We start from the raw sequence: 16,587 nt of genomic DNA on the forward strand, positions 1-16,587 counted from the left end.
CTTTAAGCCTTAAAATTTGTATTTTATATCTCAAAATATTAATAATAAGTTAAATAAATTTTTTAATATTTTTATTAAAATATTATAATATTAAAAATTTATACATTATTTAAATGTATATTTTACTATACAATATCATATTTAATTAAAATGAACATTTTATTTCTCAAAAGTATTTTTATGATAATATTAAACACTTAAATTTGGACTAAATATTTTAAGATCAGTTTTTTATTGTACTTTTCAAAAACAACAGGAAACTGACTTTAAGTGATTTTTTTTCTAAATTTAAATCTATAAAAGTTTTAAAAAATTCAAAATGTTATGCATACAAGGCAAAATCAATTTTATATGTATAATTTTATCAAATTGACTCACATATTATATTATAGGTTAAGATATGTTATAAGTGCTTATGTTTTTATGAATTTGAATTTTAGTTTCTATATTTTTATTTTTAGAAATTTAATTTATTTGTTTTTAGATTTTAAATTTTAGATTCAATTGTTAATATTGGTAAAGTTATTTTGTCAATTTAGATTCATTATAGCGCCATTCTTTTAGTTATATTCTTCCAATAAGTGTTTCATTTATTTCAAGATTTCACATCAACAAATTTAACAAAAAATGTTAACAATTGAACTTAAATTTTTAATTTGAAAATAGAATGACTAAATCTCTTAAAATAAATTATAGAGATTGAATTTTAAATTTATAAAAAGTGCAAGGACTTATCACATATTTTAACCAACTAAAATTTATTCTTTAAAAATAATAATGTTATTTTTATATTGCTTTCAAACTAATAACTAATACATGTATTCAATGTTACTAACAAGTGGTTAGGTATAATGGTAAAGCACACTAGATTCTCAAGAGGAGGATTTAAGTTCAAATTTTGAAGACGATATTGTTAAGAGGAACAACTACAAACCTTAAATATAAACCATAAAATAGACATGAAGTATAAAAAATGTATCCAATGTTTTATAATAAGAGCAGTAATCATAATTAATATTAATATTTTACTATATTATTTATAATGATTTTGTAGTAGGATCTTTTAGAAAGAATAAAGAATATAAGTTATTGAAGGGTTTAATTACCAATTTCGTCCATATATTTTAATTTTTCAAAATTTAATCCTTATATTTTATAAAAGTTGATAAGCTAGTCCGTTTTAAGTAATAATATAAACCTTGTTAAATTGCTATCCTTGAATTCATCCATTCATTTACAATTAATCAGAAAAAAAATCAATAATTTAATAATTTATATATGCGAATAAATAGAAAAATCAACTATTCAAGTTTATATATGTTTACTAACAATTGGATTAATTTATCAATTTTTATAATATATGACGATTAAATTTTAATAAATTAAAATAAAAGGACCAACTTTTTAATATTCTTAAAATTATTTTAAAAATATGCATAATAATCTAATAAATTTAAAGCAAACTACTATATAGTATACACCGGGAAATAAAAGTAAAAATAAAGAAAAATAAGGCTTTGATAAAGTGTGAGAAAAAATATATTTTCAAGAAGTTAATTTTTTAAATACTTGATGACCCACAATAAAATTTATCAGATAGAATTTTTTCCATAAAAAGTGTGAAATATGATAAGTAGATAAGACCTATTTATTACTTAATAAAAATATTTTTTATTTTACTTTATTTCATTTAAGATTATGTTATTATTTATTAAACAATCTAATTATAAATCGATTTAATTTTAAGTAATACATCAACCAAATTTTATAATTTAAATGCAATATTTATTTTTTAGCGCTTAATTTTTAGTATATCTAACATAACTAAACAATCTTTTATAGATAAAAATTTGAACAAAAATTTGGTGAAAGTAGCTAAAAGTCACTTTATTATAGGACAAGATTAAATTAGTCCTTTTACTATTAAATAAATTAATTTAATTCTTATACTATTAAAAGAAGATAATTATCATATTGGAAAAAATAATATTTATTATTTAAAAGATAACAAAATATTTAATTTACAAATTATAAAAAGCTTTCAAAATATAAATCCGTTAAATAAAAAATGATATTTTTAAACATTAAATACTAACTCGGTTGAAATGTGGTTTTATTTGATTCTTTTATTAGAACAAAGATTAAATTCATCGATATAATAGTAGAGGAACTAATATGATCTAGTCCTTTTAATAGAAGGACCTGTCTAGTATATTCACCAAAAAAAAATTAATAGAGTCAAAAACGTGTAATTCACGAAAGCTTCAAGAGGAAAAAAGAGAGAAAAAGAAGACTCAAAACATGGTGTCGGTAGTAGAGTGTTTTTCAGAGCAAAAAACGGAAAAAAAAAAAAAGAAAAAAGAAACCCAATCATATAAGACCCGCCATCGTGCCTTCCATTTCTACTCTCGTCCTCTCAAAAGTGCATTTTCCTTGGAAACCGAGAAGGAACATTTTGAAGATCTCTCTATGTTCAGACTTTAAGTCTCTTCATAGAGGCTCTTCATTTTTGCTCTCTCAGCAGGAGCAGGTAATTCTATTTCTCCTTCCATTGTTACATGCACTGCTAGATTTTGTGCTGTTCCCATTGTTTGCTCAAAACCCACATCGAAATTCACCTATATCTTTGCTAACAAACACATTTCTCGTTCTGGGTTTTCCCAGATCTGACAAAATTTGGAGTGATGGGTAATTTTGGGATCTGGGTATTAACAATTTGCTTGATATTTCAATCTGGGTTCGGGTTTTATTTGCCTGGTAGCTACCCTCTGAAACATGTGGTAGGGAATTATTTGTCTGTCAAAGTGAATTCCTTGACTTCCATTGATACCGAAATGCCCTTTAGCTATTACAGTTTACCCTTTTGTAAGCCTGTAGAGGGTGTTAAGGATAGTGCTGAGAATCTTGGTGAGCTTCTCATGGGAGATCGGATTGAGAACTCACCATATAGGTTTAAGATGCACACTAATGAAACTGAGATCTTCTTGTGTCAAACCAATAAGCTCTCGTCTGATGATTTTAAGTTGTTGACGAAGAGGATTGATGAGATGTATCAAGTTAACTTGATTCTCGATAATCTGCCTGCTATAAGGTATACTAGGAAAGAGGGTTTTATGTTGAGGTGGACCGGGTATCCAATTGGTGTTAAGATTAAGGATGTGTATTATGTGTTTAATCATTTGAAATTTAAGGTACTTGTTCATAAGTATGAAGAAACAAATGTAGCACGTGTTATGGGGACTGGGGATGCTGTTGAGGGTTTCCCTAGTGTCGGCAATAAGGGATCTGATGTTCCTGGTTATATGGTTGTCGGGTTTGAGGTGATTCCTTGCAGTGTCATGCATAATGGTGACTTGGTTAAGAACTTGAAAATGTATGAAAAATACCCATCTCCGATTAAATGCGAACCGACTACTGTATCAATGCCCATCAAGGAAGGTGAGCCAATTGTCTTCACCTACGAGGTTACTTTCGAGGAGAGCGATATCAAGTGGCCATCTCGTTGGGATGCTTATTTGAAGATGGAGGGAGCTAAAGTCCATTGGTTCTCTATCTTGAATTCTCTTATGGTGATCACTTTCCTCGCCGGTATAGTCCTTGTGATCTTCTTAAGGACTGTCAGGCGGGATCTGACTCGGTATGAGGAGCTCGATAAGGAGGCGCAAGCATTGGTGAACGAGGAGCTTTCTGGGTGGAAGCTAGTTGTTGGGGATGTTTTCCGTGCCCCATCCAATCCTGCCCTTTTGTGTGTTATGGTTGGGGATGGAGTTCAAATCCTTGGGATGGCAATTGTGACAATATTGTTTGCGGCTCTTGGATTTATGTCACCAGCATCCCGTGGAACTCTCATTACAGGTATGCTATTTTCCTACATGATTCTTGGTATTGCAGCTGGCTACGTTGCAGTTCGTCTTTGGAGAACAATTGGCTTCGGTGATCACAAAGGATGGGTTTCCGTTGCTTGGAAAGCTGCTTGTTTCTTCCCCGGTATTGCCTTTTTCATTCTAACCATTTTGAATTTCCTGTTGTGGGAAGTCACAGCACTGGAGCTATTCCATTTTCTCTCTTTGTTATTCTACTTTTACTTTGGTTCTGTATCTCGGTTCCACTCACCCTAGTTGGTGGATACTTTGGGGCTAAGGCACCTCATATTGAATACCCTGTTCGAACCAACCAAATCCCTCGGGAAATTCCAGCTCAAAAGTACCCATCGTGGTTGTTAGTTCTTGGTGCTGGGACTCTACCATTTGGTACCCTTTTCATCGAGCTTTTCTTCATCATGTCTAGCATTTGGATGGGACGAGTTTACTACGTCTTTGGGTTTCTGTTCATTGTTCTGGTCTTACTTGTTGTGGTTTGCGCTGAAGTATCTTTGGTGTTAACTTACATGCATCTGTGTGTGGAGGACTGGAAATGGTGGTGGAAATCATTCTTTGCATCCGGTTCAGTTGCCATCTACATCTTCCTGTACTCCATAAACTATCTCATATTTGATCTTAAGAGCTTGAGTGGACCTGTCTCAGCTACTTTGTACTTGGGGTATTCTCTCTTCATGGTTCTCACAATCATGTTCGCAACCGGCACAGTTGGATTCCTTTCTTCTTTCTGGTTTGTGCATTACTTATTCTCTTCGGTAAAGCTGGATTGAAGATGGTTTCTCCAGGTATGCACACAAAAAATGGCACACTGAAGAGGTAAGTGGACAATGAAGAGGATCTTGAGAAAAGAATTCAACCCTTATATTAGTCAGTCTTCTCTTTACAAGTACTTTGTTATCTTGAGCTTTAGTTTAGTGGATGTAATAACAATAAATTTTCCCAAGTTTTGCTTTATTCTTTTATGAGATTTGCATTCTGATCACTTGGAGGCTGATTTGGGTTGTGTTGGTATACTTTGTTGCGGTAATTATACTGCGTTGTTTTCAGCCATGATGAAATGCAATGAACATCAGTTCATCACTTTTTCATTTGAAAAAATATTCAAAATCTTTATATCTATTTATTAAGTAAATTTAAATAAAGATTAATTAGTATTTTATTTATTTATTTTTTATCTTCAGTATTTTTTAATTATTATTAAATTAAAAGTTTAAATGACAAATTGCTACTTAAATCATTCTTGTATTCTCATCTTAGTACATTTATTCTTTTTTTTTTTATCTTGTTAGAATGATTTACTTAAAATCACTTCAAACATTACATCCCATAATTCTTTTCCGTGGCATAAAAACCTCGTAAACATTGACATGTATATGTTTATATCAAATCATTTCAAGAAAAGTTAAAAAAACTTATAAAAATTAAAATAAGAAGTTTAAAAAAAAATCAAAATATACTTTTAACAAACTTTTTATGATATATTAATATATAAAATAGGTTGTGCCCAAAGATATTCTATTCTACCGAGGGTGTGAGTTGATTATGAATAGACAATGTATTTTAAATTGATTCACTTTAAATGTAGTGTGTTTTTTTTTTGAAAAGTAGATGCAGAATGAGGCACGGTTTTTGGATAATAAGTATAGAGCAGCTTATGATAATTACTTGTTCTGTTCGCTCAATTTCACTATATAAGATTATCATTTTATCATTGTATATAATATATTATAGAAAAATTCATATATTTTATGCTTAAATATATTAATTTGAAGAATTATGTTTAAATATTTAATTGACTCTAAAAAATTAAAAATAAGTAGTAAAATTAGATTGAAACGTAGCAAAAAGAAGGTGAATGTATCCAACATCCATGAAGATGGTAACAGTTTTCAAGATAATACATCCATAATAAAACGAGACGGATGGTAAAACAAAACGTGCTAATTATGAAGTGGTAACAACATCTACGTCTCGTTCCATTACCATCTCTAATCAATAATATGTTATTACCTCGTCAATGCAAGTAATGTAAAATGGAAGCATGATGGAGGAATTTCACCCTTAAGAGCTATCTGCCAAGCTGATCCATATATCTTGGAAATCAATCAAGTTATCTCGTGAAGGACCTTTGCTTTTCACTTGTGATCTTGTTTTATTTTGTAAAGCTGATCTAATCCAAGCAAGGAGTGCTAGGAATATTTTGGAACAATCATGCGTGTACTTTTGGGCATAGATATCTAATTCTCTATGAATGCCTAAGATGTTATGAGGTTGAGACTTTTTAGATGTTGGGTTTTTAAAAATTCATTTAGGTGTTCCCCTATTCCATGAAAGGGTCATCAATATCGACTCTTTGATTGATGAAGTGCCTAATAAATTAAATGGATGGGACATCAAACTTGGGGACATATCACTTTTACCAAAAGTGATTATGGCAATCCTTAATTGATTTATACAATCATTGGATTTTATGCCTTTAATGTAATAATTTGGTTATTTTATTTGTAATTTTGAATTGACTAAAAAATTAAAATTTTATAATTAATTTATTATATTTTTGTAAGATTGTTTTCAATAAATTTTTTTTCATAAAAAGCAAATCAAATATTCCTTCATTAATTACTTAAAAGTTTAATTAATATTAGGTTGCATCGTATATTAAGATTATGATGCAACAAGATAACTTATATTAGTAAAACATCTAAATTGTTTGTAGTTTATGGAATCAAGATGAACAATTGATTCATGAGAGTTATTATATTGTTTCTAAGTCCAATTGTGAAGAGACATTATCTTGTGTATCGTGATAGTTGACTTCTACACATAAAGACATAGGTGTAATTGCCTAGATTGAAATGCATCAGATTAGACTTAAGTAGAATTTATCCTCAATCCGTTTATGAATTTATTACTTATGAAGTTCATTGTATAACTTATCTAAATTCTGAGTAAGTGATTGGCTAGGTATACCTAACTCACGTACTTTGATATATTGAAAGTTTGTGTTCCTTTGGTATCGAAGCTTAAAGTTGGTATATTGAGTGTATGACTTATATATAGCATGACTTCATTTACAATAGTAGAGTTCATAGCTCAATTAAGGAGTAAATGATATTCTTTTACTGGCATTATATGAGTTATGAAAAATGAACATAGTCATGGGTTATTCGTCTGGGACAAATGATAAACATTACTATTTGTTAGTGTTAAATATGACTCCTATTTTCAGTCAAATTTGAGAAATAATTTTTCAGTTAAACTTTGTTTAACTTGTTTCAATCAAACACTGATTAGTTTAGATTATTTTATTATTGTTTGACCTATGAATTTAGCCTATAAATAGGCTCTTTTATAACCTTAGAAAATACATCCATTACATATTACAACTCATAACACATTTAGAGAATTTTCTGTTTACGTTTTGAGGGTTCTTTGTTTTCAGGTTTTCGGAGTTTAGTTTTTATCTCCATCTTTTGTACCCTTCGTTCTTTTTCCATTATAGTAAAATTATCTTTACCCATGGTTTTTTATCCTCTTTGGAGGGTTTTTTCACGTTAAATTTGAGTGTTCAATTTCTCAATTTATTCTGCTATTTTTTTCTTGTTGCTTAATCGGGTCGATTCTAACAAGTGGTATCAGAGCTAGTTCAATTTTCATAGATCAGCTCATTCAGATGTGGCACCAATAAGGTTTGAAATTGAGAAGTTTGATGGTGAGACAAATTTTAATTTGTGGCAAGTTCGAATGATGGCAATTTTAGTTCAACCCTGCTTGAAAAAGGTTGTTACCGAAAAAAAGCCTGAGAATCTAAATAAAACAGAATGGGAAGAGCTTAATGAAAAGGCTTTGTCTGTAATCCAGTTGTGCCTCGCGAATATGCTATTGCAGGAGGTATTGATGGAGAAAACCTCACCCGCCTTGTGGAAAAGGTTAGAAACTTTTTATGCGACTAAGTCTCTAGCTAACCGTTTAGTGTTGAAACAATGTCTATTTACGTTTCGCATGAACGAATGTGAACTTCTTAGAGATCACATCAGTTAATTCATTACTCTTTTAAATGATTTAAAGAATGTTGAGGTTCATATTGATGATGAAGATCAAGCTATGTTATTATTGTGCTTTTACCCCCTTCATACAAGTCTTTCAGGGAGACCCTGATATATGGCAGAGACAAACTCTCGTTTGAAGATGTGAAGGGTCATTTGTTGAGTAGAGACAAACTCGACAATGAGCTTCATTTTGATAGCAAGGCAGGTAGACAAGCTTCTGTTTTGATAGCATCAAAGAAACAAGACAAAAGGTGTCACTATTGTAAAAAGTTAGGTCACGTCAAAGCAGATTGTTATAAACTACGAAATAAAAGAGCTGCTAAAAGTAATGAGGAAGATGTAGCTGGTGCTAATTTGGCCAATGAAAGCGATGATGATTTCTTGTTAGTGTCAACGAGCAATAACTTCAAGCTCACGTTCGAATGGATCCTAGGTTCGGGATGTTCTTTCCACATGTGTCCCAATAGAGAATGGTTCTCCACATACAGTTCAGTTGAAGGTGGAGTTATGTACATGAGAAACGATTCATCTAGTAAGGTAATTGGTATTGGTACTGTTAAAATTAGGATACACAATGGGACGATTAAGACACTTTTAGATGTCAGGTATGTACCTGATTTACAAAAGAATCTCATCTCCTTAAGTATTTTAGACTTGAAAGAATGTAGAATCAACATTGAGTCGAGCAGCATTAAAGTATCTCGTGGAGCTCTCGTTTTGTTAAAAGGTAAAATAATTGACAGTCTTTATATTCTGGAAGGTTCTACAGTGACCAGTGAAATCGAACGTCCCTCATCTATTACAGAGTCAAAGTCAACTCATTTGGAGTGGAGGCAACTTGGTCATAGGAGGGAAAAATGTATGACCGTTTCGTTGAAGAGAGGTTCTCTTTTGGATGCATATTTTGAAAAGTTAGGGCACTGTGTTCGTGAAAATCAAACCCGGGTTAGTTTTGATTTAGCAGTATACAAGTCGAAGACTAGAAGTCTTCTAGTTTCTAAGTACAGATTCGACTCAATTAATTCCCTGTATAGTTTAAGATAGGCTCGTAGCGGGCTTTGGCAAAGATGGCGTTGTGGAAATATGAGTCAAGGTGGAGATTTGTTAAATATGACTTATATTTTCAGTCAAATTTGAGAAATAATTTTTCAGTTAAACTTTGTTTAACTTGTTTCAATCAAACACTGATTAGTTTAGATTATTTTATTATTATTTGACCTATGAATTTAGCCTATAAATAGGCTCTTTTACAACCTTAGAAAACACACCCATTAGATATTAGAACTCATAACACATTTAGAGAATTTTGTGTTTACGTTTTGAAGGTTCTTTGTTTTTGGGTTTTCGGGGTTTAGTTTTTATCTCCATCTTTTGTACTCTTCGTTCTTTTGCCATTATAGTAAAATTATCTTTGCCCATGGTTTTTTATCCTCTTTAGAGGGGTTTTTCCACGTTAAATTTGTGTGTTCAATTTCTCAATTTATTCCGCTATTTTTTTCTTGTTGCTTAATCGGGTTGATCCTAACAGTTAGCAATAATCTTTTTCATTGTGGAAGATGACAATGACCTAAAATAGAATCATATTGAATGAATGAAATTTAACTCGAAGGGATTAATGATACACTATAAGGGTAACACACAGATGATAATGTCATTGGAAAAAAACATAAATCTAGGTTGCTTTTGTATATTATGGGTTAACTCAATGAAGAAACTGTAATGGTCCTATTTTGCCTGGGGCTAAACCAATAACTCAAAAAAAAGAAGAGAAAAGACCAATTAAATATAAGATAAAGTCCAAATTATTAGAGTCCATTCACAACATCAAAAACCTAGCAGGCCCAATTTACAAATTGCCCAAACATAACCCAAAATCCCTAACCCAATTCCTATCAGCCCAATAGGCCCAAAACACTAAACCAACTCAGGAACCCTAGGGTTTCTGAGCCTCCCTCGCGCCGCAGCCTTCACCCACGTGCTTCAGCGCATACTCTGCCCGAGGGTCGACTCTCCTTGCACGGAAGTAGAAACTTCCTTATCTGTTGACCTTCAATGGACCTGCAAACATGCAAAAAGGGGAGAAAGCAAGTAGAACCGGAGCAACATGCAAAGGAAACGAAATAAAATAACTAATATATGTATTATTTCTCGGCTATAAAGCCCCAAAAAATGAGAAATGTAATTTATTACAGACGATTAAGCAATCAAAAGCGAAAACAGAAAAAAGGTTGATTTTGAATCTCGTTTTATCTTTTTTTTTCTTTCGATTTCCTTTTTATTTATTTATCTATTTTTTGTTTTTAAATAGATTTTAAACAAAAAATTAAAAGAGAAGGGAAACAGACTTACCTCAACCTTGAGTCGTGTCATTGGAACTCCCTTTCCGTCGTCGTAACCGAGTCTAAAAGGCAGGGGAGAGCCCCTTTTTCTTCGTTCTTTTCAGGTTTGGAGAGTGGCCTTCGAGGGTGTTCTAAACAGGGGCTGAAAAGCCTATTTTAGGCCGCTCGACCACCATCTACGGTGAAGGAGCAATGGACCAACGACGGCTCCCCCAAGATTCGGCCGAAACCCTAGAGAGGAAAAGGGGAGGCTCATTTTTTAAAAAAACAGAAGGACAAAAATGAAATAAAATTTTTTTTTTGGTTTAAATAAGGGCGCAAAACGGTGCCATTTTTGCACCCGAGGCCCTGGCACTAAAACGGCGCCGTATGAGCCTCTGACCCGCGCGTGACCTGACCTGCTCCAGGGGGGATCCTCGTGTTTTCACTAAATGGGCTATTTACGCCCGCAGTTCTTCCGCTTTTTTTATTCTTTTAATTTAATCCTTTTGTTCATTTTTTTTATTTTTAAAATTGGCCACGTGAATTTGCTGGAGTTTCACTACGGTCCTCGACGCATAGAGGCGCTGGGTGATGGCCACGTGTCCAGGGGCTGGGTTTTTTGCCCGTTTAAGTCCCCAAACCTTGCGCGCTTTTATTTTTGACCCCATATTTTTATTTTGTTATGATTTTTATCTCTAATTCCATTTTTGTCTCAATTTAGTCCTTAATCAGTTTGATTTTAATCCTTTTATTATTTATCTGCTTATTCTAAGAAATTTATTTTAAACTTATTTTTCATATATTATTTATGATAAATTTCTTCATGTCATTTTAAAATGTTTTATAAATTGTTTGTTTTGAGTTTGCTCTACATACTATTTTACTGTTACATATATATCAATGACTTTAACTCGTTTATGTTTTTTTATATATAGTATCTATTTTAAATTTGTTTTTCCACATATTATTCATTTTAAAATTGTCTTATTGTTTATTTCAAATTGTTTTATATCATTCACTTTATTTATTTATTTATTTTATTATTAATGTTGAAATGTAAAAAAATATGTGTTGTGTGATTATCACCATTATGTGTTTTATAATCCATTCATTCGTATCTTCATGTCATTGTGATTCATTATTGTCATATTTTCATGGGCAAATTATTATGCCATATTCGATATTATCATTCCTTTTTATTCCATTTACATCGCATTGTGTATTAAGTTCAAGTGTATTTATCCAAGTATGGACCATTTATTCCAAAAAATAAATGCACATTCCTAAATGTCGCATTCGTTTTTATTCAAAGTAAGGCAATATTTCGCGTTTCGGGAATTCAAGAAATCATACCCTAACTTACTGGGTTTCGATTTTCTTGTTAAACCTAAAAAGCCAAATATCCTTTTAGATTTCAAAATACACAATCTTTCGACAAACATTAAAAGGCAAAATTGCTCCCGAAGATTTAAACGTCGCATCCTAACTTACTGGATGTGACACCTTACTATCTCGGGACGAGTAAGTCTTTGATGCTCGTTTCAATGTAATTCAGGCGTTTTAAAATTAGTATTCATGAGAAGGGATCGTATTTTAAAATTTATTTTAAAATCTTTTCAACTTTAGACATTAAGATATTAATTAATCGATTAGGTACCAATTTTGGGCGTGACGAGGGTGCTAATCCTTCCTCGCACGTAACCGACTCCCGAACTCGTTTTCTCAATTTTCGTAGACCGAAATCATTTGTTTTAATAAATAAAAATATTTTATTAAAATGACCAAATTTCTAGGTGATCCGATCATACCTAAATAAAAAGGATTGGTGGCGACTCCATTTTTTTTTAAATAAGTTGACGCCCTTTACAAAAAAAATGGTTTCAACATAAATAATTTGTGATTAATAAATGAAAACTTGGAGATTAATTACAAACTATTTAAGCTCTAATTATATAAGTCTGATTGGTCCAGCCACTAGCTCAATACAACTCTGAATGAATTGCACGATAAGAACCATTTTGATAAATGAATGAAAATGATGTATAAAAAATAAATTGTATGAATTATTGTCCATAGTAAATGCATTTTCTCGAAGCAACAAGAGATGACTTAAAAATTAATTTAATTAAATGTAATAAAATAATTGAGTCCAAAGTGAAAAGTTAAATTAAATAGTATTGCAGTTTTATTAAAAAAATAATTCAATTTATTTACTCATAGATTATAATACGATTAGAGCTGATCATGGGCTGGGCGGCCCGGCCCGGCCCGAAGGCCCGTCCGAAAAAATGGGAGGGTTTGGGTAAAAATATAGGCCCGAAAAATGGGCTTGGGCAAAAAAACGAGGCCCGTTTAAAAAACGGGTCGGGCCTCGGGTAAGAATTTTTGGTCAAGCCTGCCGGCCCGGCCCAATTATATATTAATATTTTTTTATTTTATTTTTAATTATTTTAAATTTTAATATAACTATTTTTATTATATTGTTAATTTGTGTATTGTTTTAAGAATTGTTTTAGTATTATTTTTATTTGTTTTAATATTTATTTTTATGTTTTTAAATATATTTGATTTATTATATTTTTAAATTTTTTTATTTAATGAAATAAGAAAAAATTTAATATGGGCCGGGCCGGGCCGGGTTCAGGCTTAGTAATTTTATTTCGGGCGGGCTTGGACAATTTTAGGCCCACATTTTAAATGGGCGGGCCCGGCCTAGTAGACGGGGCTAAAATTTTATTTGGGCTCGGCCGAACCCGGCCCGCCCGGTCCATGATCACCTCTAAATACGATAAAGTCGTGATTACTTTGATGAGATTACAATTGAGTTAAAAAATAATTTAATTAGATTAATTAATTTTTAACTAACCAACGAATTAATATTTTGGGAATAAAAAATTAGTTATTGGGTTAAATAATTATATTAACTTATTTTAATTTAAAATTAATCTGTACATATAATTGTACCAATACATGAAACAGCTAGAAAGCCAAATTATTGGACATGAAGGGTCTCCCTATGCTTACTGCCATCCCTGTTGGAGTTTTAGTAGAACTCTCGTTTTCTATTAAATATTATTTTTTCCTCTCTTTATTCTAGTAGGATTCTTGTGAACGATTATGGGGTGCCGCAAATTATAAGGAAAATATACTAGGATACTCTGCAAATTTTAGTAAAAATTTATTTGGATTATTTCTTTGAACTCAAAAAAAAAAAAAAATCGTGAGTACTTGTAGTATAATTCAAATTTGCGAGATTGAATTTTTTTAGTTTTGGATTTTTCTAGAGAAAGTTAACTTTTTCAACTAGAAAGTCTCAAGAAGATTATTCGGTTAAAAGTCAAAAAAGATTTAGACACTAGATTTAAGATTTGAAAAATCTCCCTAAATAAAAAATATATGTACTATAAATGTCACAAACAAGTTCAATTTTATGAAAAATTTAAAATTCTTTTGTGCAACAAAAACTATTTTTCATAACCTATTTTTCCAACAATGATCATTTCCACTGGAATGTGCTAAGAAATAGAGTGAATGAGTTCGTAGCTTTGTATGAGAATCAAACAATAATATAAGAAAATTTTCTTTACTGAGTTGGAGTGATTGTTTCTAACAGACTGTCAATGAAAGACTTAGCTTGTGGAACTGAAAGATCCTAATACATTTTTTATGATGAGACTTGGCTATCAAATTCTCACCAATAAAGATAAGATTGGTGATGGAATTTTGAATAACATTTACTAGCCTAATTTCTCTGTTGTTTGGAGATCAATTTCGAAAATTTGGGCCACTTTAAAGGAGAATGTGTATTGGTCAATTGGAGATGGTGAGGAAGTTTGCCTTTAGGAAGACATGGATTTTAGATGTTGGCCCTTTTTTACACCATTGTCGAGCACCCCATTTGATTTTCCCGAATATTAAAGTTAAGGATATGGAAGGTGATATAGGAAATTGGCTTTGAATTTTAATATGGAAGATAGATGCATTGCAATGGGTAAAGAGTTTTCTCTAAGTGCATGCTCATAATCGACTAATAGCTGATGGAGAGTGTAGCTGTCGAGGAATGTTTGATGACTCATTGTATGTCAGATGCCAATGTTTGTGTAAAAAATACTATTCACGTAGTAAGAGATTTTGGTATAGCGAGAAAGGTTTGGCTTGCATTGATTCTTCAATAAGCCCGTGTTCGTTTCTTCAATCTTAGTCTAAAGGATTAATTGTTTGTAAATTCGACGAATAATTTTAATCTTATTCTTCAAACTGTAAATTGGGTATCACTTGGGATTGTATGCTAGCAATTGCAAAGAGGGAGGAATGACTTGGTGTTTAATATGATCGTTGTAATTAGGAATTCACTGCTAAAATAGTGTTTAACATAGGGTAAATATATTAAGCAAGCTACGACATTGTATATGAATAAGCTTTCAAATAAAAGTGATGTAGTGGAGCGGATACCACTCGGACTAGGATAGTTAAAGTTAAATATTGATGGCGCAAGGGATACCAACAATTGTACTACTTTGGTTGGTGGATTGGTTCACAATGACAAAAGGGAATTGGATCACTAGTTTTTCTAAGAATGCAGGAGTCGTGCTGAATGATCAGTGCAGAATTATTGGGCATATTAGATGATCTGCTTTGAGGAAGGGGGGCTCGTAAGATTGTGGTAGAATGTTACAATTTACAAGGAAAAGCCCGAAATTAATGTAATGGCTTTGGTAAGGACTATTTGGGAAATGTGTGGTAGGAATTAGGATGTTAAATTTATTCATGTGAATCAAGGTGGCAGTAGAGTTGTTTGACTTTATGGCTAAACTGAGAAAGCAAATGAGCGCACTTACTCTTGTTGGAAGATTCTCCTTGTGATATTGATGAATTTTTTTAAGTAGAGAGCTGCTGAGCACTTTTATTGAGAGAAATTGTAATATGTATTCATGGGTTGAGCAGTCTCAACTTAATTGGTTCAATTCGATTTAGGTTGGATTTAAATTTTACACTTTTAATTTTATCGTTTAAATATAAAAAATACTTATTATTATTTTTGAAATAGTGAAATAGATCATTTGGATAAGTTGAACTTAAGTTTGAGCTTAAAATTTTTTAAAATTATATTTCATTCAGTATTTAAACACATCTAATTTATTAATTTATAAAACATGATGACCGCATTATCTATAAAATAACTTGTCACTCATAAGTGTTGTAGTACCCTTTAAAAAAATTATCATGAAAAATAATTTTTAAGCATACTTATTTTATATTCAAATAAGTAAACCACAAAATGACAGCTTGTGAAAAAAAAACAAGTCTCACCAAGAAAAAAATATTAAAAGATCACATATTAATATGAAGGAATTTTTATTATAAATAACTATATTATATCATGTCTACTACTTGGGTAGAGTTTTTTTGTAAAAAAACTTTTAAGTGTGTTTAGTTGGATGAAAAATAGAGGAATAAAAGGAGGAGTGGAAAATAGAAAAAATAAATTTTAAGTGTAGTTAGTAATAAAGAAAAGTGAGAATAAAGAAAATAAGAGAAATTATTATTTTCATCTTCAAACATAAAAACTAAGTTTTTCAATTTAAAATGATAAGAGTAGAAGAAATGAGAGATAGAGGTATGTTAGTTCAAAATTATACATTTTCCAAATATTTTATTTTCTTTCATTTTATTTTTAACTCTACCAAGTAAGAGGGATGGAAAAGATATTAATTTTACTTTCAAATTTTCCATCTTCCTACCTAACACACCTATGGAAAGGAAAATTATATTTTTCACTTTTCTTTCCCTTCATTTTTTTCATTTTCCTTTCCACTCTACTAAATAAAGTCTTAAGGTGTACTTAGTTGAGTGAAAAAGTAGAAAGACGGAAGAAGGAAAATAAAATTTAAGTGTGCTTGATAGGTAAGAAAAGTAAGAGAAAAAAGAAAGAAGATGATAATTTTTATCTTAATCTATAAAATCAATCATTCCATAATAAAATGATAAAAAGAAAAAATGATAAAAACTATGTATATTAACTTAAACTTATATATTTTTTAAAATTTCATTTCCTTACTTCTCATTTTTTGAATCTATTAAGCAATTGAATTGATGAAAAAAATTACCTTTTTTTAAAATTTTTCTCTTTTCTAACAAGCAGACTTAGGAAAAAAATTTATATTTTCTATATTTCTGTTTTTCATCCTTTAATTTTTTATTTTTAAATTTTCGTTCCACTCTACTAAATATAGCGAGTACCGCCTGAGATTATCAAGCTTAAGTTTTAAACTTTAATATTATATTTTTTAGTAAATCATTTTAAGATTTTATATAAATTATTAAATAATATAAATATTT

At 30.8% G+C, this 16,587-nt stretch overlaps 1 protein-coding gene across 1 annotated transcript; it reads left to right on the plus strand.

The window, feature by feature from the left end:
* The first annotated feature begins 2,272 nt into the window (after window positions 1–2,272).
* Window positions 2,273–4,860, plus strand: LOC108486220 (transmembrane 9 superfamily member 11). The gene is given in 2 exon segments (XM_017790131.2): window positions 2,273–4,029; window positions 4,032–4,860. Coding segments are annotated over 2 exon segments (1,962 nt in total). The 5' UTR covers window positions 2,273–2,684; the 3' UTR covers window positions 4,649–4,860.
* Window positions 4,861–16,587: the final 11,727 nt, after the last annotated feature.

This window comes from Gossypium arboreum, chromosome 6 (assembly GCF_025698485.1).
Source record: "Gossypium arboreum isolate Shixiya-1 chromosome 6, ASM2569848v2, whole genome shotgun sequence".
In the NCBI taxonomy this organism is placed as follows: Eukaryota; Viridiplantae; Streptophyta; class Magnoliopsida; order Malvales; family Malvaceae; genus Gossypium; species Gossypium arboreum.